Genomic DNA, 27,273 nt, shown 5'->3' with positions numbered 1-27,273 from the left:
AGAATGACGTGGAGGAGCTGATTTGAGTCTCATGGAGAAGAACTGTTGAATGAGGATCTGATTGAACTGCAAAGATTGCAAAAGAAGAAAGAAAAATTTCAGAACTCACAACAAAACAGTTGGTTGAAGCATTTCATCATTTAAATAATTTTGTTCTTGAATTGAAGAGATAGATCCAAATACTTTAAGATTTTTAAAAGTTCAAAGACTAGTTGAGGATAATACTGCTTCCTTTTGTCATACATATGAGGAAAAAAAAGAGCCATTGCTCAACTATCTCTTAGTAGCTTCATAAAAAACATTGTGTAGCCAATGATTAAGCCTAGGTCCAATGAATTAGGAAAGGGCAACATACTATTAACTTTACTGCGCCGTCTTATGTATGCTTTGACTTTACCTTTAATTTCATAATTCTGTTATCATGGTACAGTATTTAATGTCTGCATGTAAGTACATTTCATGACTTGTATAAAAGTATTTTCTTTATGCCTTTGTTATATACAAGCTAAGTAAAGTGGGTAGGGGCAAAAATCATATTACATTAAAAAACACATTACAAAATACAGACATACATGTAGTGGTTTGCTAAAAGATCAACTTATTGTAAAGCAAGAACTATCTATAGGCTACTTGAGAGAGATGTTGCTTTCAGGTCGTTTGTTCAATATTTATTAAATTAACCAGAAAGAAGATTGTATAGCTATTTCTAATTTTTTTATTTCTAGTTTTGAATCTTTATTCTTTTTAAACATTGTTTTCCTCAATATTAAATTCTTATGCTTTTTGTTACCTCGATAGAATAGGTAGATAGATATTTACTCAAAATAGTTAATCTTTTTACAGGTTCCCATATATTAAGTATATATGGCCACAGGGGCAGCTAGTTGGTGCAGTGGATAGAGCATCAGCCCTGAAGTCAGGAGGAGCTGAGTTCAAATCTGGCCTCAGACACTTAACACGTCCTAGCTGTGGGACCTTGGGCAAGTCACTTAACCCCAATTGCCTCAGCAAAAAAAAAAAAAAGTACAAAAAGTATATATGGTCACAGCTTCTTCATCAATAATCTTAACTCATTGATTAAATTGAGTTTGGATCATGGATCCATTTGCCTAGATCTGCAAAAATAATGTATAGATTCTTAATGTACATAATAGATAGCTTAGTGGAAAATGTTTTCAATATTTCAGAAAGAAGAGGAACTGGTATAGGACCTATGATTTGATTGATATAGGAAAGTTCCCTATTTAAATGCAGGTCAAAACATTTTCTGTAACTTAAAGTCTTATGCTTACATAACATTACTGAGAGGCTATGTCAGAGGTGAAACTTGAACCTAAGACTTCCTGATATACTATCCTTTAGATATCCTCTTATCATTTAGGCTTGCTATCTTTCTTCTGTTTCAATACTTCTTCCCCCACATTTCCAATGTACTCTTTTACTTTGTACCAATCTCTTAAATTTTTTTTGTTTTTTCCCTAAGATTCAGATCAACAGCGAAGAGAGAAACTTAAGAAGGAAATGGCACAATGTGAAAAGGATTCAAAATTATCTAGAAGTTCTATACAAATAAGTAACAAATCAAGTCCCAGTCCAATTTCATCTATGGGTCTAAAGGTAAGGTAATATCTTTTAAAATTTCATTTGAAATGTTATTAATGTTAGCTTTTACAATAAATTACTAATACAGCATTTACCTTGTTTGTCCACAAGAATGCTACATTTAAGCCAGAGATATGTTTTAGGAAGAGCCTGGTAAATAGCTTGAGGAATGGTCTGTGGTATTGTTATGAGGAACGATGCCATAACTGAGTAGTCACAAAGCAGAATTAGACTAGAAATAGAGATAAATGGGATATTATTAGAACAGAATAATTTTAATCAGATGTTATAGTAGGAGTATGATTGGGGGGAAAGTTAGTCAAAAATCTTCTTAAATATTAAACACTTATATGCCCAACACTACTAAGTTCTAAAGATACAAGAAAAAGCAAAAATTCCCATTCTTAAGACATTTTATGCTCTTAGAAAGGGTCCAAATCAAAAAACTGGAATTGGGGGAACAAATCTAAAGAATGTACTGTGGAGTAGGCAATATGCAGGCACTTTTACTTAAGAGTGGAACTGGTTAGATCTGTGTGGTACAAGCCAAATAGATCAAAGTTAGGAATGAAAGGCCAGGAGATCATCATATGCTTCAACAACAATACTGATGGTCAATTCTGATGGACCTGGCTATCTTCAGCAATGAGATAAACCAAATCAGTTCCAATGGATCAGTAATGAATTGAATCAGCTACAACCCAGTGAAAAAACTCTGGGAGATGACCAAGAACCATTACATTGAATTCCCACTCCCTATATTTTTTCCTGCTGGCATTTTGGATTTCCCACACAGACTAATTGTACAATATTTCAGAGTCCAATTCTTTTTGTACAGCAAAATAACGGTTTGGTTATGTATACTTATTTTGTATTTAATTTATACTTTAATATATTTAACATCTTCTGGTCATCCTGCCATCTAGGGGAAGAGGTGGTGGGGGAAAAGAGAGGAAAAATTGGAACACAAGGTTTGGCAATTGTCAATGCTGTAAAATTACCCATGCATATAACTTGTAAATAAAAAGCTATTAAAAAAAAGTTAGGAATGAAATAAAGAGGCAGGTATGTAGAAGAATGGTTTTGAGGTGCAAAATGGTATGTAGCATGACTCCCAAGGAACCTTAGATAGCTTTGGGTTTTGTTAATTTATACTTTTTTTTTAATGTCTTTCAACTTACTAAAATGAAGTGAAATAATGAACAAAGTGCTAGAGTCAGTCAGGACAAATAAAAAGTAAAACTTACCTTAGGCATAGAATAGAGGTATGACCTTAAGCAAGTCATTAATTTTTTTTTTAGTAAAATGGAAATAATTAACAGCACTCACTTCACAGGATTGTTAGAATCAAATGAGATAACATTCATTAAGTATTTTGCAAACTTATTGTGCATTATAATTAGTGGTTCTTATTCCTCTAGAATATAATGGAAAAGAAACTGGAAATATAATGGAAAAGAAAATGGAAAAGAAGCAGGAGGAAGATTTGGTATTGAGTGTGACTTTCTGATACGGTTTTAGGGAATTTCTTTTGTAACTTTGCCCTAGATCACCTCAACCATATTTAAAGGGACCAACTCCTATTTCCCATGGCTGACAGCAGTTTCTTTCTGAACCTAACCTGTCAAGATCTATTTCTTTTCTTTTCTTTTCTTTTGCTGATGCAGCTGGGGTTAAATGACTTGCCCAGGGTCACACAGCTAGAAGTGTTAAATATCTGAGGTCAGATTTGAACTCAGATCCTCCTGACTTTAGGGCTGGTGCTCTATCTACTCTACCACCTGCCCCCAGGATCTATTTCTAAAAACATTGCTATGTTGTTGGAGCAATTGTAAACATAAATTCAGGGATGAATACAGAGAGGACTGGCGAGACTTACACGAACTGATGCTAAGTGAAATGAGCAGAACCAGGAGATCATTATATACCTCAACAACGATACTGTTTGAGGTGGTATTCTGATGGAAGTGGATCTCTTCGATAAAAAGAGCTAATTCAGTTTCAATTGATCAAGGATGGACAGAAGCAGCTACACCCAAAGAAAGAACACTGGGAAATGAATATAAACTGCTTGCATTTTTGTTTTTCTTCCCAGTTTATTTATACCTTCTGAATCCAATTCTCCCTGTGCAACAAGAAAACTGTTCAGTTCTGCACACATATATTGTATCTAGGATATACTGTAACCTATTCAACATGTAAAGGACTGCTTGCCATCTGGGAGCGGGGGTGGAGGGAAGGAGGGGAAAAATCGGAACAGAAGTGAGTGCAAGGATAATGCTGTAAAAAATTACCCTGGCATGGGTTCTATCAATAAAAAGTTGTATACAACAATTAATCATTTTATTTTGTAATACATTGGCTTTCCTGATTATATCATTTCTGAAAGTTATTGGTTCAATAACTAATTGTGCTATGTTTGTAAAGTTAATTTGATCATCTGCAGTCATCTTTGAGCCCATGAATATAAAATCTGACATTGCTTCCATTTCTTCTTCCTCTCTTTGTGAGAAAGTGATGGGACTAGTTGCCATTGTTGCCATGATATTAGTTGTTTTATTTTTTTTGTTAAGCCTCAAGCAAGCTTTTATATTGTCCTCTTTTCATCTTCATCAAGAAGCTTCTTAACACTTCTTCACTTTCTGCTTCAAGCTGATATCATCTGCTTACCTGAGATTTTTGACATTTATATCAGCAACCTTAATTCTGACTTTAAGTTATTCACAGCCTGGCATTTTGTATGATGCCTTCTGCATGTAAGTTAAATAAGGTGAGGATAAACAGCTTTGTTGTAAGTCCTTTTCCAGTGGCTTTTTCCAGAAAGTGAGAGACATGTTAAGTCAGCAGGCAAGATCTTAGAGTGCAGGCCCTCACCGATCAAATCACCACCAGAACTTCCTTCAAGAGAAAAGTTGGACATCAGTAAAATAGAGGACTTTCAAGCATTCATGGTGAAAGATCAGAGTTGAATATAAAATTTAGCTTCCAAACACAGATCTTAAGAAAGACATAAGGGAATAAAATCAGAAAAGGGAAATCATAAGGGACTTAATAAGATTAATCTTTTTACATTTCTAGTATGGAAAGATAATTTGTAACTCAAAATAACTTTTTCAGCATTAGGACATAAATTAGGGAGTATATGTAGATATAAAATATGGGTGTGAATTGAACATGAAAGGATAATATCTTAAAAAAAAATAAGAGGCTGAGAGAGGAATGTCTTGGATGAAAGGGAGAGATGGAATGGTACAAATTATCTGCTATAAAAGAGGCAAGAAAAAGCTTTTACAATGGAGATGCTAGCAATTCTGGAAGGGGAGTGAGTGAACTGTACTCTAATCAGAACTGGTACAAAGAGGAAATATCATATACATTCAACATGGGTATAGAAATCTATCTTGTCCTGCAGGAAAGTGGGGAAGGAGGGGGAGGGATAAGAGAAAGAGAAAGAGGGTGATAGAATAGAAGGTATATTGAAGACAGGAAGGGGCAGAAGTAAAGCACTCTTAAGGGAAACAGGCTGAAAGAAAAGAGAATAGAATAAATAGGGGGCAGAAGAGTGGGAGGATCCTGAAAAGAATTTTGAAGCAAATTTCTCTGATGAAGGCCTTATTTCTTACACAAAAGGATCTGAGTCAAATTTATTTTTTTTTAAAACCATTCTCCAATTGATAAATGATCAAAATATATGAACATTTTTCAGGTGAACTAATCAAGCTATTTATAGCCATATTTAAAAATGCTTTAATTCATTATTGATTGGAAAAATGAAATTTAAAACAATTCTGAAGTAATACTATTAGATTTTAATGGTCTGGATGGGGAAATGAAAAATGTTGGAGGGAATGTAGGAAAAATAGAAAACATTAATTCATTGTTGGTTAAATTGTGAATTGTAATACAGTTTGGAACTATGCCCAAAGGTCTATAAAATGAACCCTTGACCTAACAATATCACTACTAGGCATGTATCCCAAAAGAGTTTTTTTAAAAAGGGACCTATGTTTGCAAAAATATTTATAGCAGCTCTTTTCTCAGGGCAAAGAATTAGAAACTGAGGGGAATGCCCATCATTTGGGGAATGGCTGAATAAATTTTGGTGTGTGATTATGATGGAATACCATTGTTATGTGGGATGAGCAGGATGCTTTCAGAAAAACCTGGGAAGTCCTCCCTGAGCTTATGCAGAGTGAAGTATATTTTGAAAGACTCATGATGAAAAATACTATTCCATACCCAAAGAGAGAACTGGTTGTGTCTAAATATAGGTTGAAGCATACTTTTTTTGTGTGAGGGTTGTTTTTTTTTTGAGAGGACAAAGATCTGTGTTTTTTTCCTTAACATGACTTTCATAGGAATGTTTTGCATAACTTCACATGTATCTTCTCAGTGAGGGGGGGGATGAGGAGAGAGAAAAAGAGAGAATCTGGAACTTAACAATGTATTAAAATTATTTTTACATGTAACTAGAAAAATAAAATATCAAACAAAATATATAAAAATTGCTATAATTATTAGAAAGTTTTTCTTATATTAAATTCAAATCTACTTCTCTTCTACTTGTATCTTTGTTTCACCTTCTGGGATCAAGAGTAAGTCTAATCCCTTTTTCACAAGGCATCCCTTTAAATAATTGAAAATTGCTATCATGTACTTGACAAACCTTTTGTTTTCTAGATTAACCATCCTTGGTTTTTTTTAACAGACCTCATATACTGTGTTCTCTAGTTCTTTCATCAATGCAGTCACCTTCAGGACACACTCCAGTTTGTCTAAAACTTTTCAAAATTGAGGGTATAAGAAGTAAGCATAGTTCTCCAGAAGGGCAGATTACAATGAAACTACTAATTTCTTGGTTCTGAATAGTTGACATACTGAGTTTGTAGGTCATTGAAATCTGGATCATTTTTCCCAGGAACTATTATGTAGTCATATCTCCCCTATTTGATATTGGTAAAGTCACTTTTTTGAACTCAGGAATAGAACTTGATATTTATACCTATTAACTTCCATCTTATTAGATCTGCCCTATCATTCGAGTCCTCAAGACATTTTTTGGATATGAACTGTTAACGTGTGTCTTGCTTGTATATTACATAATCTGCAAATTGACAATCTTATCATCTATTCCTTTATTTTAGAACTGAAAAAACATTGGAGAGCACAAAGTCAAAGAATGATGCCTGGAACATTCCACTAGACGCTCTATGATATTTTTCATTGATTATATTATAGCTTTTCATTCAGTCAACAAGTTTTAAATACCCTATTATTCTAGCCCATATTTCTCTATCTTATAAAAGAATAGTAAGGCACTATTAAATTCTTTGCTAAAATCTAGCATATAAAGTCTACATATATTCTTCTGACCAGTCAGTTCTGGGGTCAAAAAAGGCATAGCCTTTTTTTAAAAAATAAAACTGTGGTGAATATTTGCAATGACTTGTTACCAGATGTTCAGTAACTATCCCCATAATATAGTACATTTTAGAATTTTTCCATGAATTGAAACTAAACTAACTGGTCTATTGATCACAATTTCAGTTTTCTTACTTTAAAGGAGACTTCTTCAGTCCAGTATTTCATTACCCATTCTGCAGGGTCTGTCAAAAATTATCAGTAGTGGCTCAGCTTTCAGGTCTGCCAGGATGTAATCCATCTGAGCTGATGACTCTAACTCATTGAGGGAAGCTAGCTTTGCTGACTGTGTCCTCACTGATTCTGGGTGGACATTTCCATCAAACTATTCTTGTTCTCTACTTTTCAGGCAAAGACTTCTCCTTGGAAAAGAAAACAAATAGTATTTGAATAGTTTGGCCTTTCGTAGTAATTTATCTAATCATTCCAGACTGCAGTCTTGTCCCTTATCTGATTTTTTCTTTTACACACAACATAATGAACCCCATCCCCCCCACAAATGAAACTTTTTGTTGTCCTTAATATTCATAACCAGCCTCAGCCCATTCTAATTTTTAGTCCTCATAACCTTCTTACAGAAACCAATTTATTCTGTTGTATCCATTTATTACTTACCCTTGTTTCTATCTTCTCATTATATCTTAAAAATACACATTTATAAAATAAATTCTACATGCATCACATTGTTCTCTTTATCTTTCCCCCTTTATTCTTATTTACTGGAAAAATTTCTTTTTCTGTCTTTGGAACTTTCTTCTTGAGAGCTCTCATCTCTCTTAACTTGACTTCCCTTTCAAAATATTAGGTCATTGGGTTCTCTGAACTCTTTCAGTAGTATACTGTCCAGAATTTAGTTTGCAGGTAACTATGTACATAATTTTTTCTTTACTCTAAACTTTATAATGGAAAAATAACTTTCAACAAAGGTTCTTATTATCTACTTCTACAACTAATTCTTCTTTGTGTCATAATAATCTTGTACATATCTTTCATTTACCCTGCATTTAAAGTATTTTTCTGGTAGCTAGAAAGTTAGTTAACCTGCATTTCTGTTTATTCATAGGAAGAAATAAATAATAACTGGTAGAATATATATAAAGTCTGTAAATGCATTTAACCATTTCTGCCAGTGCATAAAGCTATTCCACATATTACTAGCACTTCTGTATCAGATTTTGAGTCAATAGAATGCTATGTAGTAAAAACTGATAAATTTATTTTTTAATGTACTAACTTCCAAGAGTACTCAACTTATACTCAAGAAGTGATTCATTTAATTGAACCAGCTACACCCAGCAAAAGAATTCTGGGAGATGACTATGAACCATTATATAGAATTCCTGATCCCTATATTTTTGTCTGCCTGCATTTTTTATTTCCTTCACAGGCTAATAGTACACTATTTCAAAGTCCAATTCTTTTTGTACAGCAAAATAACTGTTAGGACATGTATATTTATATTGTATTTAATTTATACTTTAACATATTTAGCATGTATTGGTCAACCTGCCATCGGGAGGAAGTGGATTAGGGGAAGGAGGGGAAAAATTGAAACAAAAGGTTTGGCAATTGTCAATGCTGTAAAATTACCCATGCATATAACTTGTAAATAAAAAGCTATAATAAAAAATAAATAAATAGAATTTTTTTTTAAATTAAAAAAAAAGTGATTCAATTACCTTGAAAATTTTTAAGAATTTATAAATATAATTTTGGCAAGTCCTATTGCTAAATGACATGAACAGAAATTAATAATGTAAGTACAGTCTCTGTAAAAGGGTACAGAGAGAAGAAATGGGCTTAAAGGGACAGCTAGGTGGCGCAGTGGATTGAGCACAAGCCCTGAAGTCAGGAGGACCTGAGTTCAAATATGTCCTCAGATACTTAACACTTCCTAACTGTGTGACCCTGGACAAGTCACTTAACCCCAATTGCCTCAGTAAAAAAAGAAAGAAAGAAATAGACTTAAAATATGAAAGATTAATATTACATATAAAGTAAGACTTTTAAATGATGATTGTTTATAATTCAAAGCAAAAAAAAAAAACTTAAAAATAAGAGATTCTAATCTGGAGTGAATTAAATTGTTTTTATATTTTATATGTATCTAATCATTTATATGTTGTCTCCTCCATTAGAATGTATGATGCTTAAAAGCACAGACTGTTTTTTGCTTTTCTTTCTATGCTGAGCTTTTAGTTGAGTGCTTCTTAGATTATAAGTGCATAATAGATGCTTGTCAACTGATTTCAGCAACAGCTGATGGACTTCCCTTTGTAGAATCACATATCTGTCTTCCAAAGTGACATTTTTAAATCACAAGTTGTGGCAGATCACAAGTTGCAGATTTCTTCTCTGGTCTTTGAGGAAGGTTGATAGAGTAGCCAGGGCTTTTATTTCCTTTCAAGAAAAACCAGTGGTAGTCCTATCCCAAAGAACACGGAATACAAAAAGGTTCAATAAAGTACCATATTATTAACTAATAATGTTATTGATCATTCTTTTTGTTTCCAAAAGGAAAATTATAATCAATCTCAGTTAATTTTGTTATATTTAATATATCATATATCAATAATATGAATTATATTTTATAGTTTTTATAACTATATTTTATGTTTATATAGTTATGCATAACTATATTTTATATTATATTTTATAGTTTTTAAATAGCTTTTATCAGAAGTATATAACCAAAAGCAATTTAACTTACTTATGACCCTAGCAGTTTTAAAGCTTTGATCTTTGGGTAACCAATAATGTAATCATTTGAATTTTATAATTCCCACTTTGGTGAGGTATGTGAGTAATTCAGGTATTTGATTGTTTGCAATGCATACCATTACTGTTCTAGGCATGGCATGTCAAATTGTTATTCTGAGAACAGTGGCCAGCCTCTGATGAAACAGTTGGTTAGTGGATGCCCATAGTTTCAGGCTTGGTTTTTGTGGAGTACTAAGGTAAAGTATCTTAAAGATCAGCCTCCACCCTTATGAGACTTTTTCTCTTCATGGAATGATTGCAATCACACCCAAACACAATTATTGGTTACTACATTTATTCAAATATAAGCCATACTTCCTTTTTTCTACCCCACCATCCCAGAACAATATTACACAATCCTTTAATATTGTCAACAATTGGTTTTATTTTTTAGATGTGTACATTGTATATATTTTTTTCTTTTCAAATGTGATTTCTTTTTAGATCATGTAGCCTGTTTTCAGAGACATCCTATATTTTGATCAATACCATAACTTAAGCTGGTTTACCATTCACAATGATGATTAATGATGGAACACATCTTAGATCGCAATAATTTTCTTTTATTTCAGTGAATGTTTAATATAAAAAATATGATCTTATATAACATCTCCATCAACTAGATTCTGTAATTCCAGACATATGATTGTGGTTGCTGCTGCGATTCAGACCTTTCTAATAATTGACTTCATGAGCTCATTTTCAGAGTACTAGCAATACATCTAGATTTTATAATATCAGTCTTTCTCTAATGATGTCCTAACTTCAAGTCCTACAATTATATGTTGTAGATATAGATTCTTAAAGAATACAAACAGAACATAAATTTTGATATGTGCTCCACAACTATGCAAAGACAAACATGGTACAGTGGGAAAAGGCTGATTTTGAAATCAGGGGTCCTGAACTCAGATCTTAGCTCTGCCACTCACTATCTATGTAACTTTGGGTTAGTCACAACTTCAGCATCCTTACTTAGAAAAAAAGATATTTGAATTAATTTAGATTCCAAGTCATTTCCAACTCTAAATCCAAATGTCTGCTATTTGAAGTCCAGCCTAGCAAAGCTTAGAGAGCCTCAATTCCAGAAATTTGACCAATGGATAATAAATTTTTTCAGCTATAGCAATTCATGAAAATCATTTATTAAGACCTAGAGATATTGTTATCTATCCTGAAAGTGGGAATGCTCAAAATAATGAAATTGGGTCCCTAGAACAATAAGAATTGCCACTGATTGCTGTTTGTCATGTTTATAATTACATTGAATTCAAGTTTCCAACACAATATCTCACAGAATTGTGAGTGATACCAAAGAAATAAGGCATTTCCTTTGCCTCTAAGGAACTTACAAACCACTGTTTGAAGTTTGAACAACAAATCAAATGTATTTGGAGATATAATTTAACCAGACACCCAAGAGTAGATAATGACAACATATTTTTGTGATTGTAATTACATTTTCTAAAAAATTCCTGGTTGTTTAGTGATATATTTTTTTGTTTTTGTTTTTAGCTTTCGGAGAAAGTACTAGATAAGGATGAAGAAACTGAGGAAAAAAATGAATTTCTATCTCTTTCAAAATCATTACCACCTGCATTAAACAAACAATTTCCAGATTTTTCTTATCGTGAAAAAACTGTCAGAAATGAAACGCGAAGGGCATTTAGTGCCTCAGGTATAGCAAATCCCAGAAGACAAACCTCTGTACCCTCACATAATGTCTCTAATGGTGGTGGTGGTAAGAATACCAAAAATCCACGGAGGTTTCAGTTATTTACTTCAAAAGCACCTAGTGGAGATCTCCTAGAGAAGCATTCTGCACGTTTTACTAACAAGCAGCTGCCATTCACTCCTCGCACTTTAAAAACTGAAGCAAAATCTTTCCTTTCTCAATACCGATATTATACACCAGCTAAAAGAAAAAAGGATACCCAGGATCAATTGATTGAAGCAGAAACCCAGACTGACATAAGCAGGTATTGAACATGTATAGTAATAATGATTGATTAGTTTAAGATGTTACCAAATTAAATATTCCTTCAAAATTTTTTTAAGTAAGGATTTTTAATAGCATAAGTATCTAAGCAATTTTTTGTTTGGGTTGGGAATGAGGGGATTAGAACATTTGCATATGCACCACTAAAAAGTAACCTAAGTATTAGGCTAAATAACTTACATCAGGTCTTTTATAAACATTAATTATTTAGGCCATTTTAAGACTAAGTATTGTAGCAACAAAATTTGTGAATTAAAAAATTTTATGTATTTTTCAAAGGCATCCCTGTGATACATGTAATATTCATTTATTAGTCCTGAATATAGTAAGATGGGATGATTAAAATAAAAAAGATAACTTCAGATAATATATTCTTTCCTTTAATGATTAATCATTTTAAATATTTAAATTTACCCTCCCACAAATGTCATTTATTCCAGCAAATTCTTTCAACATAAGAAGGAAAAAAAAAAACCTCAGGTTACATTGGATCATCAGTGAATTAAATTATGACAGTAGTTTCCTAAAGTGATCTTTTTGTGTTCCAGTTGTGTACTCCTATAGAAAACACTCTGAGTGTTCTAGTGTTAGTACAGGAGAGTGAGAAATGCCCTAGACCTACACGTAGAAAATAGGTTCAAATCTTAGTTCTGCCAGTTACTGTCTGAGTGATTTTAGGGCATACCTGAAGAATCTAATTCTTTCTGTATTTCCTTAAAATTTTAATATCATAAAGTAGAATGGTACCCCATTATGATACCATTATAGAAAACATAACTATTACTTAGAGGCTAACTACTAACTATATGTCATGCATCTTATCCTGTGCTTACTGTGGATTGTTTTGATAAAGAATGTGTAAGGAAAACTTGCTGAATGGCACACAAGAGCATAGATTTAGAACTGGAAGGGACTTCACAGGCAATAAAGTCAACACTTTAATTTTACAGATGAAGAAAAGGATAGTCAGGGAGATTGTGACTTGCCCAGGATTTCACAGGTAGTGAGTAGGAAGCAAAATTTGACCACAGATCTTTTTCCAAAGCCAGTGTTCTTTATGTCCTACACTGATTTTTCTTCTTCTGTTAAGCTTTCATAAAATTGAGAGGGTTTTTTTTAAGATAAAAATAATAAGAAATTTGGATTTTTTTTTACCTTTCTATTTAGTGATCATCTTAAGTAATACAAATAAATTTACATGAAGAATTCTACTCTAAATGCATAGAAATTTCATTGATATTATATAAATGAATTAATGAATTTATGTCAAGATGTGTCTATGAGGATAAAGATATCTTCCATTTGTAAAATGCTTTTAAGACTTTCAAAATATTTTCCTATCACAACAATAATAGCTAAGAAATGCTTGTCTTGTTAATCCTGTCAATAGATGGGAAATCTAGCTAGGGAAGGAAAAACTGTAGGTCTACCTTTTCTGGAGTTTTTGATTTTTAGTAATGATGAGACTTAAAAATACTCATATTAAAAATCTCAAATTCACTGATTTCCTAACCTGTTAAATGCTGTGATAGGTATAAAAAGTGAAATCTGACTCCAAGTTCTGGCCAGAGGCATATTTAAATCTCAGAGTAGATCTTGTTCCCTAATAATATTAACTATCTTATTGAAAATAACATTTCATTTAAATATGTTGCCATACGTAGCTTTATCCTTAAATGTACTATTTCTAAACAAATTTTATTTTAATCACAGTTTCTATATTTTGACACGCCTAATAATTTTATCTTTTGAAACATTACAGTTTTAAAACTTATTTTATGACATCTGAGTTGAACAACATAGATTCAGAAGAAGTGATCATAAATGAGGTAAATACAAAAGATCTTTTTATTATTATATTTTAGTTATGGATACACATTGATATGAATCCACCAAAATAGAGACTAGAAAATGTACAGCAATCTGTAATCTGTACTTTTAGTAGAACCTTGAAGATTGTGATGCATGTACCATGTATATGAACCTATTCTGCACTAATGAAGGAATCACCCATTGAGGAAATCATAGATCCATTCAAGTATTGACAAAGTTATGTATGCCCAAATGTACATGTTGTAGCCAAAATACTGAACTATGTAAAATAAATGTCCTGTGATGAGCCAGATGGATGCTGCACAAGTTTAGACGATCATTCACAAGCTAATTTATAACTTATTTGCAAGCTAATTATAGCTGAGCTTTCATAAACTAATTTTTTCTGCATTTGGGTTATAGAATATGTCACATATTACATTTTATTGATACCAGTGTTTAAAATTATGTTTGCAAAGCAGTCAAGTAGAATTACATTTATTACAGAAGTTAAGAATTTTGCCCTTAAACCATCTATATCTACATTGTTTTTACCACAGACTCTGAGTTGGAAGGAACCATGGAAGCCATCTAGTCTAAACTATATCTAAGCAAAAAGAGATCATTCACTCTTTGCTTAGAGAGCTCTAAGGAGTGAGAATCCATCATTTTCAACAGCAAGCTAGTCCAGTTTTGGATAGCTCTAATTGTGATGAAGTTTTTTCCCTATATATTACGCTGAAATCTGCCACTCTTCACCTTCCATCCATTGCTCCTATTTGAAAACAACTACTACATACGTATTATCCCAAAGCCTTTTATTCAAGCTGAGCATCCTCAGTTACTTCATCTGATTTCATATGACATGACCTTCAAACTCTTTACATTGCTCTTCTGTTTGGCACACTCTTTAACTTCAGTGCCTTCCTAAAGTGTGGTGCTGTAGCACCAAATGCAACTACAGATGTGGTCTGATCAGAGAAGACTATGACAGAACAGTCACCTCTATTGTTTTGGATACTGTCCTCTTTACACAGGCTAAGATTAGTATTTTTTTCTAGATGGTACTTAACCTCTTTGATTCATATTGAGTTGAATTGCAATTTATTTATACTTTCTCTATCTTGTACATAATGCAATTGATTTTTTTAACCCAAGTATAAAACTTTACATTTCCACTGTTTCATCATACTAGATTCAGCCAAAAATTCAAACCTTTTTAATTTATTTTGGAAACTGATTTGGTCATCCAGTGAGTTAGCTAACCTTGAAAAGTTGGTAAATGTTATCCAAATCGTTGATTAAAAAAAATTTAAGTGTCACATAGCCAAGGATACATGCCTGAGGATTGGAAGTATTCCACTAAAGATATCTCTTCCTATGTTGACAGTTGCACCATTAGCTGCTCTTTGGATTTGGCCATTCAGCTAGTTCCAAATCCTTTTCCTTTTGAATAAAGTATACTTTCCTCAGTTCTATTTTATTCATGAGTCCAACTGCACCAAGTTTAAGCACTACCTTTGAAGCAAAATTTGCCTGTTTGAGGTGTAGGAGTTCATCGTAATGCTTCATGCACTTGGCCATGTGTTTATTGCATTCTTAAATTTAGGCACCTATGAATTTCAGAGGATCTCTCCTTTTTTCCCTGTATTTTTTCTATTCTACTTATTTTATGTAATCAAGCTCTATAGATATACAGAGCAATTTCTTTTCCTTTTAATATTTTTAAATGGTAATTTTTCCAATTGCATGTCAAGACAATTTTTAGCATTCATTTTTACAAAATATTAAGTTCCAAATTTTTCTCCCTCTCCTGCCCTCTTTTTAAAAGAAAGAAGGCATTTTGATGTAGAAATATATGTGCCATTTTGGGGGCATATTTGATATATATACATTGTATCAAAAAATTTCCATATTAATCACTATTTTTGAAAGAAATAGATCAGAAGGAAAAAACAAAAACAAAAAAGTACTTTTCTTGAATTGTGGAGCTGAAAATAGCTAAGTCACTCATAGTTAGTCATCACAGTGTTGCTGATACTGTGTGCATTGTTGTCCTGGTTCTGCTCATTTCACTTTTCACTAGTTTATACAAGTTTTTCCAGGTTTTTCTGAATTCTGCCTGTTAATCATTTCTTATTGCACAATAGTACTCCATTTCATTCATACACCACAGTTTGTTTAGCCATTCTCCAATTGATGTACTTACCCTCAGTTTACAATATTTTATCACCACAAAAAGGGTTGCTATAAATATTTTTGTATATATAAGTCCTTTCTCCTTTTTTAAATGATCTCTTTGAGATACAGACCTAATAGTGGTATTGCTGAGTCAAAGGGCATACAAGGTTTAGTTGCCCTTTGATCTGCCTTTTAATTTTAAAGCCCTTTTGATTAGGTTTACAAGATTCCTGAGAAATATATGTGTGTGTATATGTGTATGTATGTGTTAATAATGTTTATTAGGTACTCTTCCCATTCTTTATTGATGGTCTGTCTTTTAAACCAAGTTCTAGAAATCCAGAGCCCATCCTTAGATACTTAATTTTTTAACCAGCTATTCACTTGATGATGAATTTGCCTCTTTTTCTACAGTTTTATTTTTGTCAAACCAACAAATATTTATTAGGTACTTAGTAATTGCTAGATGTTAGGAGACAATTAAAATGCAAATCTATTTTTAGAGAGAGAATACTAATAACTTGAGGTTCAAGAAGATTCTTCAGTAGGAGGTGGCTTATGAATTGAACCTTGAATGTAACTAGATTTCACAAAGTAGAAATTAAGGAGGAAGAGCAAAAAGAAATGTCACATATAGTCTATACTTTAGGATTATCAAATTGGTAGCTATAGTGGTCATGTGAGTGAAGACGAGAAATGACCCAGGAAAGTATAAGAGTATATTAGGCCCCAAATTTTCATGGAAGAAACACTATCTGTAACCTTAACACCCTCAATTTCTAATGTAGAACTTCATAATCTTTAGCAGTGTTTTCTAGATTTCTTTTGAAAATGTTATTTGTGTTCACACAAATTCCCAAAGAGGGTAGTAGTCTTCAGGTTTGACAAGTCCTACATAGATTATCATATTCTGTATATTTTATGTTTATTAAAGAACTTCCTATTACCACTGTATGTTTTTCATATTTTTCCTATCTTATTATTGCCTACTATTTTATTTTATTTTATTTTATTTTAATTTAATTTAATTTTATTTAATAATAACTTTGTATTGACAGAATCCATTCCAGGATAATTTTTACACAGCATTATCCCTTGCAATCACTTATGTTTCGTTTTTTCCCCTCCCTCCCCCCCCCCCCCCAAGATGGCAAGCAGTCCTATATATGTTAAATATGTTGCAGTATATCCTAGATACAATACATATTTGCAGAACCGAACAGTTCTCCCGCTGCACAGGGAGAATTGGATTCAGAAGGTAAAAATAACTCGGGAAGAAAATCAAAAATCAAATAGTTCACATTCATTTCCCAGTATTCCTTCTTTGGGTGTAGCTGTTTCTGTCCATCATTTATCCAATGAAACTCAGTTAAGTCTCTTTGTCAGAGAAATCCACTTCCATCAGAATACATCCTCATACAATATCGTTGTCGAAGTGTATAATGATCTCCTGGTTCTGCTCATCTCACTTAGCATCAGTCCATGTAGGTCTCTCCAAGCCTCTCTGTATTCATCCTGCTGGTCATTCCTTACAGAGCAATAATATTCCATAACATTCATATACCACAGTTTACCCAGCCATTCTCCAATTGATGGGCATCCATTCATTTTCCAGTTTCTAGCCACTACAAACAGGGCTGCTACAAACATTTTGATTGCCTACTATTTTAAATTCAAACTACTGTTTGAGAAAATTAATGAACTCATTAAATGAACTCAGAATTGGACAATGAATTGAGACCATCCAGCTACTCCTTTCTACTCACTTGGTAGCCTAAAACTTTTAGGCATAGAGGATTAACCATGTTTTCATTCCCTCTGGTGTTTGCCTAAAAAGAGTGAAGGCACCAAAGGCCATTTTTCTCCAGTGAGATGGTACACTTAATATCTGAGGGAAATCAACAATATAATTGAATTATCATGATGATTTCTACTCCTTCTCTTCTCCCCATGTGAGTGAAGCACCATTGTGATTTCTTTTGGAACTATTGACTCCAAATTAGCATTTTAAAAAAGCCAAAGAGTATAAGGAACCAAAACCCTGTCTTCCTATTTCAGAATACATATCTCTCTTTGTGTGACATAAGGTAAATTGCTCTTATAACCAGCCTGGTCCCCAAAGTTTTTCTGGGTTTGGAGAACATCCTTTCTGTGCCTATTTGGCACTTTCTTTTTCTTTTTCTTTTTTTCTTTTTTTTTTTTTTGGCTGAGGCAGTTGGGGTTAAGTGACTTGCTCAGGGTCATACAGCCAGGACCTGTTAAGTATCTGAGACCAAATTTAAACTCAAGTCCTCTTGAATTAGGGCTGGTGCTCAATCCACTGTACTAATTAGATGCCCCTTGAAGACTCTTTCTTCATATTATTTAAAATGTTATCTGAGATCTCATTAAGGTTGTACAGTATACATCATTGTGTCTTAACCATTTGTATAAATTAAATGATTAGTATCTGTTTTAATTTGTTAGAAAATAACTCCTCATCCATTGCAAATTTTTGTCTTCCTTGATTTTTGTAATTTATGTAGTTTTTAAAATTATAAATCATTAAAATAGTAAAGATTTATTCTTTTATTACAGCCTAAGACATCCAGTTGTAATACATATGGAATGAAGGAAAAAATTATTCCTTCCCAGCACTTTAGGAATAACTTAGCCTGGGAGAAAGTTAAAGAAAATGTACTTCACTACCCATTCTCAAGGTAAAGTTTTCAAAATACTTTCAATTTTTCTACATCTTCATATTTTACCTTCTCTTAAGCTTTAGGACTTAATAAAGATTGTCATCCTGTGTCATAATTCCCTTGTCTAGAAGTGCAGTCTGACACAATAAGACTTCATTTTAATATACTGTTTTTTTTTTAAATGGCCATTTTACAAAAATAAAATAATAAAATTTTAATTAATGATTATGAACATTAAATAAAATATTTTAGTATTTTTTTGTGTTGTTTAATTCATTAATAAAGGAAAAATTCAATTCAACAAATATTTGTAAGCACCTATTAGAAGCAAATCACTCTTTTAAATAAAGGGAACATTAGTTCCTTCCATTATTAAGAATAAAACAAGGATTGGACCTAAAATTTCAGATGAGGAAATTCCATCTACCAATGCAGATTAGCTCCTTCCTTTCAATTTGTAGTTGCAAAAAGGTGACTAAATCTTTGAGATTAAGAGACTTGTACATATACATAGATGATATTGCCAGAGTATATTAGAGGTAAGACTTGAACTCATGCTTCAACAAAGCACACTAAGCTGAATAACTTTATAGCTATCTATAAATTTTCCCCAGAAGTTGACTACCAAGTAATGATGAGAGAGTTTTCACAAATGCATTTGAAACTCCAAATGGTATGTTCAAGACAGTAGAAGTATATCATATTCCCTTGATTTCTCAGGTTCATGTCAATCCAACAGAATTCTGTATTCAGATAGTCAATAATCACTACGCTAGACACTTTACTAAATGCTAGAAATAAAAAGAGAAAGACAAAAAAGTACTTGCCCTCAAGAAGCTGACAACACTCTATTGGATAAAACTGTATACATATAAGTAAATACACAATATATATGATATCAATGCAAATTTATATCATAAATACAAGTTTTTATGAAATGTATTCCCAGATGGAGGAAGAAGAATAAGGAAAGGCTTCAGTATGATGGGGTACTTAATTTGAGCTTTGAAGGAAGCTAGTATTTCTAAGTATTAGAGGTAAAGTAAGTTTATTTTAGGCATGAGATATAGCCATTGCAAAGGTATGGAAACTAGATATCTTTTTGTATAAATGGAGTGGAAATTATATCTATATCCAAAATTTTTTAAATGAAATAAGTTTTTAGAAAGTATAGAAATTACATTATATAGTTATCGCTTAATACTCTTAACATTTACCAGGAGGACCAGCTAAAAACTCAGAATTGGACAATGAATTGAAGACATGCAGCTACTTTACTCCCTTCTACTCACTTGGTAACCCAAGAATGTTAGTGATGTTAGTTTTATCAGAGCTGCTTCTGGTATTTCTCTGAAAGAAGTAAAGGCACAAAACACTATAAGAAAAGACAGTATCTTTTGTAGCATCTATTGTAAAGACATGTTAGAGATCACTAAATATGTACTAAGTTGAATATTGCTTAGATTAATACTTAAAGAATCTGTTTGCTATTTATCACTTTAAAGAGAATTATATTTGCTTAAATATTGTCCTTTTTTTTTTCTGTCTGTAGAGCATCCATTCCATATTACCTGCAGCCTAGTCCAGTGAAAAAAATCCAGTCTGAGTATGTTATTCTATGATCTTATAAGAGAAAAACTGCCTTTAAATTACTTAATCATAATATAAATAATATTTTAACTATTAAGTAAAAATTAAAAATTAAGTACATTTACAAATGAACTCCAATAGTCCAGTTAAATGGACTCTTGCTAAATGTAAGAAAAATTTCCAAAAATATTATTTGTGAAATAAGTACCTATTTCCTAACTTCTTCCAAAAGCTGAATTTCTGTTCCTGAATAATTTAGTATTTGTTTCCTAGCAATGTCCATAATCCTTGATTTTGTGATTTCAATCTTTCTATGAAGAAACCAAGCATTTTTCCTGAAGAGTAGTTATACTGCTTTTATATATTATAGTGGAATAAGGAAGAACCATAGATAAATATATTGTATTTGAGTTATGTTAAATGTAAATGAGAAATTATCTGTTATAAGGGAAATTTTCTAGGATGAGGGGGGAAAAGGGAACTTAAAGAGATAAAGAGAGAAGTCAAGAATTAAAAAAAATTTTATCAAAAAAATCTAATGTAAATGAAGATTCCCAACAACTTTTAAAACCAGTAGCTCTTTATAGATACTGTTTTGTTTTCAATTAAGAGCTCTGTTTTTATCAGCAAAAAAAGTCTTATTTATATCACTTAGTATTTAAATTTTAGTCATTTTTTTGCCCCAATTTACTTTCTGTAAAATAAAGTTGTTAATATCTCATAAAGTAGGGTTTGCTTGTCAATTCATTTATTCAAATGAAGTAATGAGGTACTTTGAAGTGGTTGAATGACATTAAAGTATATAATTATGACTATTAATATGGTATTTTTATGACTCTTAAGTTATGATTTGTGTTTCTATAATATAGCAAATGTTGCTTGATAACACTATCTCTTTATTCTCAGTATAGTGAAAAGAGCACTGACTTAGAAATCAGGAGATAAAGGCTTTAAATCTTGGCTATGTCAGTGTGTGACTTTGGGTAAATCACTTTACATTTCTGAGCTTCAATCAATCAATAAACATTATCTACTTTGTTAGGGTCACTGTGCTAAGCAATGGGAATACAACAAGAAGCCAATAATAGTCCCTACCCTCAGTGTACTGCAGCAGACAATTTGCAAATGAGTGTGTGTGTGTGTGTGTGTGTGTGTGTGTGTGAGTGTGAGAGAGAGAAAGAGAGAATATGTGTGTGTGTGTGTGTGTGTGTGTGTGTGTACAAGATAAAAAGAAATAACAGATAGAAAGCTTTGGATTGAAGAGAGATTAGGGAAAGCTTCCTGTAGGAAAAGGATTTTTAGTTGGAAATTAAAGGAATCAGAGAAGGGAGAGTGTTCCATCCATGGGAAGAATTAAAGACAGTGTATGGAGCCAAGAGATTATCATGTTCATGGAAATCTAGAAGACTCAGTCTCACTGGATCAAACAATACATGTTGGGTTGTAAGAATAGAGCATCTATATTTGCATCTGGAGACAATAGGGAGCCATTATAATTTAATGGGTATGTAGTCAGGTGGGAGGGGTCTTGCATATTTGACATTTTTTAAGTTCATTCAAACTCCTTTTTTTGGCAGATTAAGCACACATTTGCCACAATTTTCTTGTAATTTCTTCATTTGGAGCAATAATAATTTACAAAATAGTTTCCTCACAATAATTCTGTGAGATAGATAGTACAAGAATCATAATTCTCAGTACTGGTGAGGAAATCAAGTGTCAGAAATTTCATTGACTTGCCCATGGCCATGCCATAAATGCTTGAACTCAACTAGATGTTATTTTTGATCCAGTGTTTTTTTTTTTTTTTCTGATACTCTATACTGCCTCTTGACAGTTGTTAAACTACAGATATATAACACCCTAATGTATTTATGCACACCCTATGTGGATTTTATCCTATTTTTAAAAAAGAAGTATACCTCTATCTCTCATTCTTCCCCATACTTTCCTATTAAATGCCACAAATCATCTCTTACACTAGATGTTGGACATAGGAGCCAGAATAAATTTTGAGAACTGATCAAAGGCCTTTAAAACAAAGAGAAATATATTCCTAGAATATATGTCACATCCTTGACTCTACTGGTACAAGCAATCCTATTCCATCCTGTTTCTTAAAACAAATTACCTTGTCTATCATTCTCACTTTCTCTTTTATCTTTCTTCTTCTTTCTCCCTATTGACTCCTTTCCCATTGCCCACAAACATTCCCTCTTCTCCCTAGTACTGGAAAAAACAAATCCTTACTTGATCTTTCCATCCCCTCTAGCATAATGTTTTTTATCTCTTCTCCTTTTGTGTGAGTTTGTGTTAAACTCTGAGTAAGTTGTCTGCTGTAGGTTTGTCTTCACTTCTCTTCTCAACCCCTTACAATTCAATTCCAATCTCATCATTCCACTCAAGTCTTCACAGTCACCAGGGATTTCCCCTTTGTCTAACTTTTCCTCAACCTTCAGTCTTCTTGGGCTCTCTGCAGTCTTCTGTACTGTTCTCTTCTCCTGGACGTTGTCTTCTTCCTGGGCTTTCAGAACCCCACTCTCTCCTGGTTTTCCTCCAACCTCTCAGACCTCTCTTAATCCTTTGCTGGATCCTCATGTAGGTTATACCCACTCATGTTTGGTATTCCACAGTACTTTGTCCTGAACGCCTTTTCTCTTCCCTGTCTATACTATTTCAACTAGTTATCTCATCAACTCCCATGGATTTAATTATCATTTCTATGCTGACAATTCTCAGATCTGTTTGTCCTGTCCTAACCTCTCTGCTGACTTTCAATCTCACATCTCCAACTACCTTTCAGAAATCTCAAATTGAATGTCAACAAATCTGAAACATAATATATCCAATCTGAACTAATTATCTTTCCCCCAAATCTTCCATTCTCTCAAATGTCCTTGTTACGCTTAAGGGCCTCATTCTCCTCTTGGTCCTCCAGACTCACCATTTAGGTGTCTTTTTTGGCTTCTTACCATCATTCCTCATTATCTCTCATCTCCTCATATCCAGTCTGTTGCCAAGGCCTGTTGTTTTTTTCACTTTTGCACAAATATATTCTCTTCTCTCTTTTGATGGCTGCCATCACTCCGAAGCCAGCTTCCATCACCTAATGCCTGGACTACTGCAGCGGCTTCACAATGGGTCATCTTACCTTAGGCCCACTCCCATCTCCCCATTCAGCCATCAAAGTTATTTTCCTATAGTACCGATTTCACCATGTCACCTTCCTACTCAATAAATTTCAATGACTGTGCTACCTCCAATATCAAATGTAAAACTCTGTTTGGAATTTATACTCCTTCATAGTCGAGGCTGCAGCGCTCTTTCCAATTATACCTCATTCTCCTCTATGAACTTACAGGCTGGTGATGCTGGACTTTGGAAAGTCTACAAACAAGACATTCCTCTGAGTTATGAATGTTTTCTCTAAATGTCCCCCTCAGTATTGTGTACTGGCTTCCAGCTGAAGTTCCAACTAAAATCCCACCTTCTACTACAAGATGCTTTATCCCCTCTTAATGATTTCCTGGTTTTTTTTTTTTTTTTTTTTTTTTTTATGTATAGCTTGTTTGTATATAATTGTTTGCTTGCTGTCTCCCCCATTACATTGTGAGCTCCTTGAGGGCAAGATCTATCTTTATATCCCCAGAACTTGGCAAAATGCATGGTAGACACTTAAATGCTTATTGATTGATTTCAAGCAAAAAGGAAACATGTATACCATAGAATCAAAAATTTGCTGTTGATAGGAACTTTAATATATTTTGTCCAACAAAGAAACTAAGGCTCAGAGAGGTTACTTTCACAGAGACTTACATGTAGTAAGAGTCAGGATTTTAACCCATGTCCTCTTATTCCCAGTCCAGCACTTTTCCCCCCACTATTCTCAATGTTGAAATTCACATCAGATTCTTTATGTTCATGAATATCTCTCCCTCTGATCCAAAACCTTCCCTTCACTTTCTTTATAATATCTTTTTACTTTTGCAAATACATGCAAAGATAGTTTTCAACATTCGGTTTTGCAAAACTTTGTGTTCCAAACATAGAAATGTTTGATAGATAGCAACCAATCTAATATATATGTAATATATATATACTACTATATATATATATATATATATATATATATAGTAAATTGGAGGAAGAAAATTTCCTTCTCTGTAATCTTCAGAATAAGTAAAGGTAGTTCATATTTGATTTTTATATTGCCTCTACAGAGAAGAAGAACTCTTATATCTGAGCTTCATTGAAGATGTAACAGATGAAATTCTGAAACTTGGCTTATTTTCTAACAGGTTAGATTAAATGGCAATAAATGTATCCAGCTAAAATAAATAGTATTAATTTTGGACCGTTTCCAAAAATATATTAACTAAATGTTAGTATTATACTGCTCAAATAAAAATGTCTCATGCTTTTCTGTGCATAATTCATAATCTACTATATGCTTTTTAAATTGGCTTGTTTTTAGGAAGGGATCCATGTCACAAAGAGATGTATCAATTAAGATATATAACAACCTGTTTATTAACCTGGGCAAGATAAGAATTTGTAAAAATTACCATTTGAACAAAAAAAACTTCATTCTTTTTACCAAGTGAAGTTTTCTAGTCTTTCTCTAATAAAAATAATCAAATGATCATGTAAGTGTCATGTAGATGTAATCCTACTTCTGGGAAGGCTTCATTAAAGACATAACGTTTGAGCTGGATTTTGAAGGTTTTCAATGGTTACAGATGGCCAGGTAATTTTAGGCACAAGGAACTATAAGGGAGTTATTTGAGGAATAGTGAGTATTTTTTTAAGGGTAATAGAAAGTTTTTGAGAATCAGAGTGACATGATTAGCCCTACCTATGCATTAGAAATTAATAGCATTGCATAAAATAACTTTGAGGGAAGAGAAATTAGAGGCTGGTTGTCTAGTTGGGAAAACGTTTGCAAAAACTGTCACAAGAAATGGAAAGTGCTAGTAGTGCCTTAGGCAGAAGTAAGGATGGTGACAAATACCTTGAATATATCCTATCCTAAATTCTATTCACTAATCTGTCATACTAGACTTTGAAGTATTCTTGATCTTTTGTTGACAGTTCTCTTTTATCTTGACCTCCACTTTATTTTTAATGTATTGATTGTTCAATTATTATAATCAGTTGTATTACCTAAGTACAAACACTTAAAGGCAGCATCATCAGGAAGAGAATCAATTTGGGAAATACTGGGGTACTAATGGTATAAGGTTTTTTATTTATTTTTTATGTATCAGTTATGAGAGAGAAGAGGAAGTGGGAAAAGGAGTTTAATATGACTACAAAGTGTTATGCCTGAGTGACTTGGAAAATGATATTACCTTTAGTAGAAATGAAACAGTCAGAAAGAAGACAATGAATCTGATTTTGGAAATGTTCTGTGTGATTAATTAGATCAGTTAATTTCCTGAATTTCTTTCTTTCTTAATTTCTTTTTGTTGTTGTTGTTGTTGTTTTTTGCTTTACCACTTGAAGTCCATTGAGTACTTAGTCTCCAAATCAGGAGAAATAGCAGAACAGGGAGAATTGATGCTTTTTTTTTTTTTTGAGAAAGAAAACAATTTCATTAATTAGTGAAAGCTATAAAACATTTTTAAGCATTACCAAAATAGTTACAAAGGCATCTCAGTAGTTCTTTCCAACCTCTTTTTAAAGTTAATATGTATAACTGAAATGCATATCTTTTGGATTTTGCCTTATGTGTTTTAAATTAATTTTGAGACCATGACTTTTTTCTTTGTCATTTATAGGGTTTTAGAGAGATTGTTTGAACGCCACATAGAACAAAATAAACATCATTTGGAGGAGGTTTGTTTTTTATAGTATTGCTTTATAAAAATCTGAATAAATTATTTTAAAGTTTTTCTTCTCCCCACCCCATTACCCTTAAGGACCTTATATAAAACAGGCATGGGGAAAATTTTAAGGGGGAGCTTTCTATTTTTGCAACTGTCATCCTATTCAGATGACTATGCTTTTTAATAGTGTGCTGCACATTTTAAGCTTTTGCTTAGATTTTATAAATGAAGGAAGTAAATTAATATAATCATTTTCTCCTTAATTCTAGAAGAAAATGCGGCACATGCTTCATGTCTTGAAGGTCGATTTAGGCTGTACTCCTGAGGGAAAACCTGAAAAACCAAATGGTACCCTTAATATGTCAAATTTGTTTGATTTTGAAAAACTTGAAACTCCAGAAGAAATACAATTAACAGATCAAAATGAAATTCCAGTGTCTCCTTCCAAAAGTGAAGAAACCTTACAATCTCTGGATTTACATGATAAAGCTCTGGATGCAGATTTGACCCAAAAGGAAATAGTATCCGCTTCCCCAAGCTGTGCTTCACTGCATAGCTCTAAAGATAAGTATTCAGAAGACAGTGTTAATGGGCAGGTGATTAGTGAAACAAATCTTGAACCATCAGCAGAGACTGAAGAACCAAGTGTTTCCTACCCCACCTTAAACCCAGTATTCCCTACAGAGTTCTTTGAAGAAGGTAATAATGATCTTGAAAAAACAGAATCTTTAAATGTTTCGGGTAAAACACACTTGGAAGAGTGTGTTCAAAATTCCATTAAGGAAGATAATGATCATGACACAGAAGAACCAACTTCCAACATCACTGAAACAATCAATGAGCAAAATCCCTTGGATAACTGATGTTAGTTAATAAATACTCCAAATGGCTAGCGAATCATTCTTTGTCTCTCTCCCTCTCTCCCTTCCTTCTTATTCTCTTCCCTCCCCTCCCTCCCTGCCTCCCTCTCGGCTCTTCTCTCTCTGTCTCTGTGTCTCTATCATATTTTGAAACTTATAAATTTTTTCATGCAGGAAAACAAGTTTTCATAAATAATCTGAATTTCAATGTACCACATTATTCCAAATAATAACTATTGTTTCAAATAAAGAGGCAGCATTATCTATTGAAAAGTGCCACAGGTCTGGGACTCAGTAGATCTGTTTTCTAATCCCAGTTCTACCACCAACTTCACTTTACAACCATAAGCACATCACCACCTTGGGCTCATTTCTCTCACCTATCAGTCAAGTAGGGATAATAGTACTTACCCCAAGGAAGGCTCAAATGCCATGACAAATCTGGAAATTTTTTTAAAACTTAAAAGTTAAGTTAAAGTTTAAAATTTAAAGTTTAAGTTAATATAAGATAGTATTAATTTTTTTTAGATCACTGCAAT

General features: G+C 32.8%; 1 protein-coding gene across 8 annotated transcripts in view; it reads left to right on the top strand.

Moving 5' to 3' along the window:
* Positions 1–26,771, top strand: part of SPATA7 (spermatogenesis associated 7) — a 48,761-nt gene extending 21,990 nt beyond the window's left edge. For 6 of the 8 annotated variants that reach the window (XM_051977451.1, XM_051977446.1, XM_051977449.1 and 3 more), the window contains 8 exons: positions 1,484–1,617; positions 11,299–11,762; positions 13,545–13,611; positions 18,353–18,474; positions 20,009–20,062; positions 24,267–24,344; positions 25,827–25,884; positions 26,144–26,771. In XM_051977451.1, coding sequence (XP_051833411.1) covers positions 1,484–1,617; positions 11,299–11,762; positions 13,545–13,611; positions 18,353–18,474; positions 20,009–20,062; positions 24,267–24,344; positions 25,827–25,884; positions 26,144–26,737 — 1,571 coding nt within the window. In that variant the 3' untranslated portion in view covers positions 26,738–26,771. The remainder of the gene's footprint in view (positions 1–1,483; positions 1,618–11,298; positions 11,763–13,544; positions 13,612–18,352; positions 18,475–20,008; positions 20,063–24,266; positions 24,345–25,826; positions 25,885–26,143) is intronic. The other 2 variants (XM_051977448.1, XM_051977450.1) reach the window with 2 other exon arrangements.
* The last annotated feature ends 502 nt before the right edge of the window (positions 26,772–27,273 follow it).

The sequence above is a fragment of the Antechinus flavipes genome, chromosome 2 (genome assembly GCF_016432865.1).
Source record: "Antechinus flavipes isolate AdamAnt ecotype Samford, QLD, Australia chromosome 2, AdamAnt_v2, whole genome shotgun sequence".
NCBI lineage: Eukaryota > Metazoa > Chordata > Mammalia > Dasyuromorphia > Dasyuridae > Antechinus > Antechinus flavipes.
The sequence above is the reverse complement of the archived record's forward strand: the minus strand, read 5'-3'. Positions and strand labels throughout refer to the sequence as shown.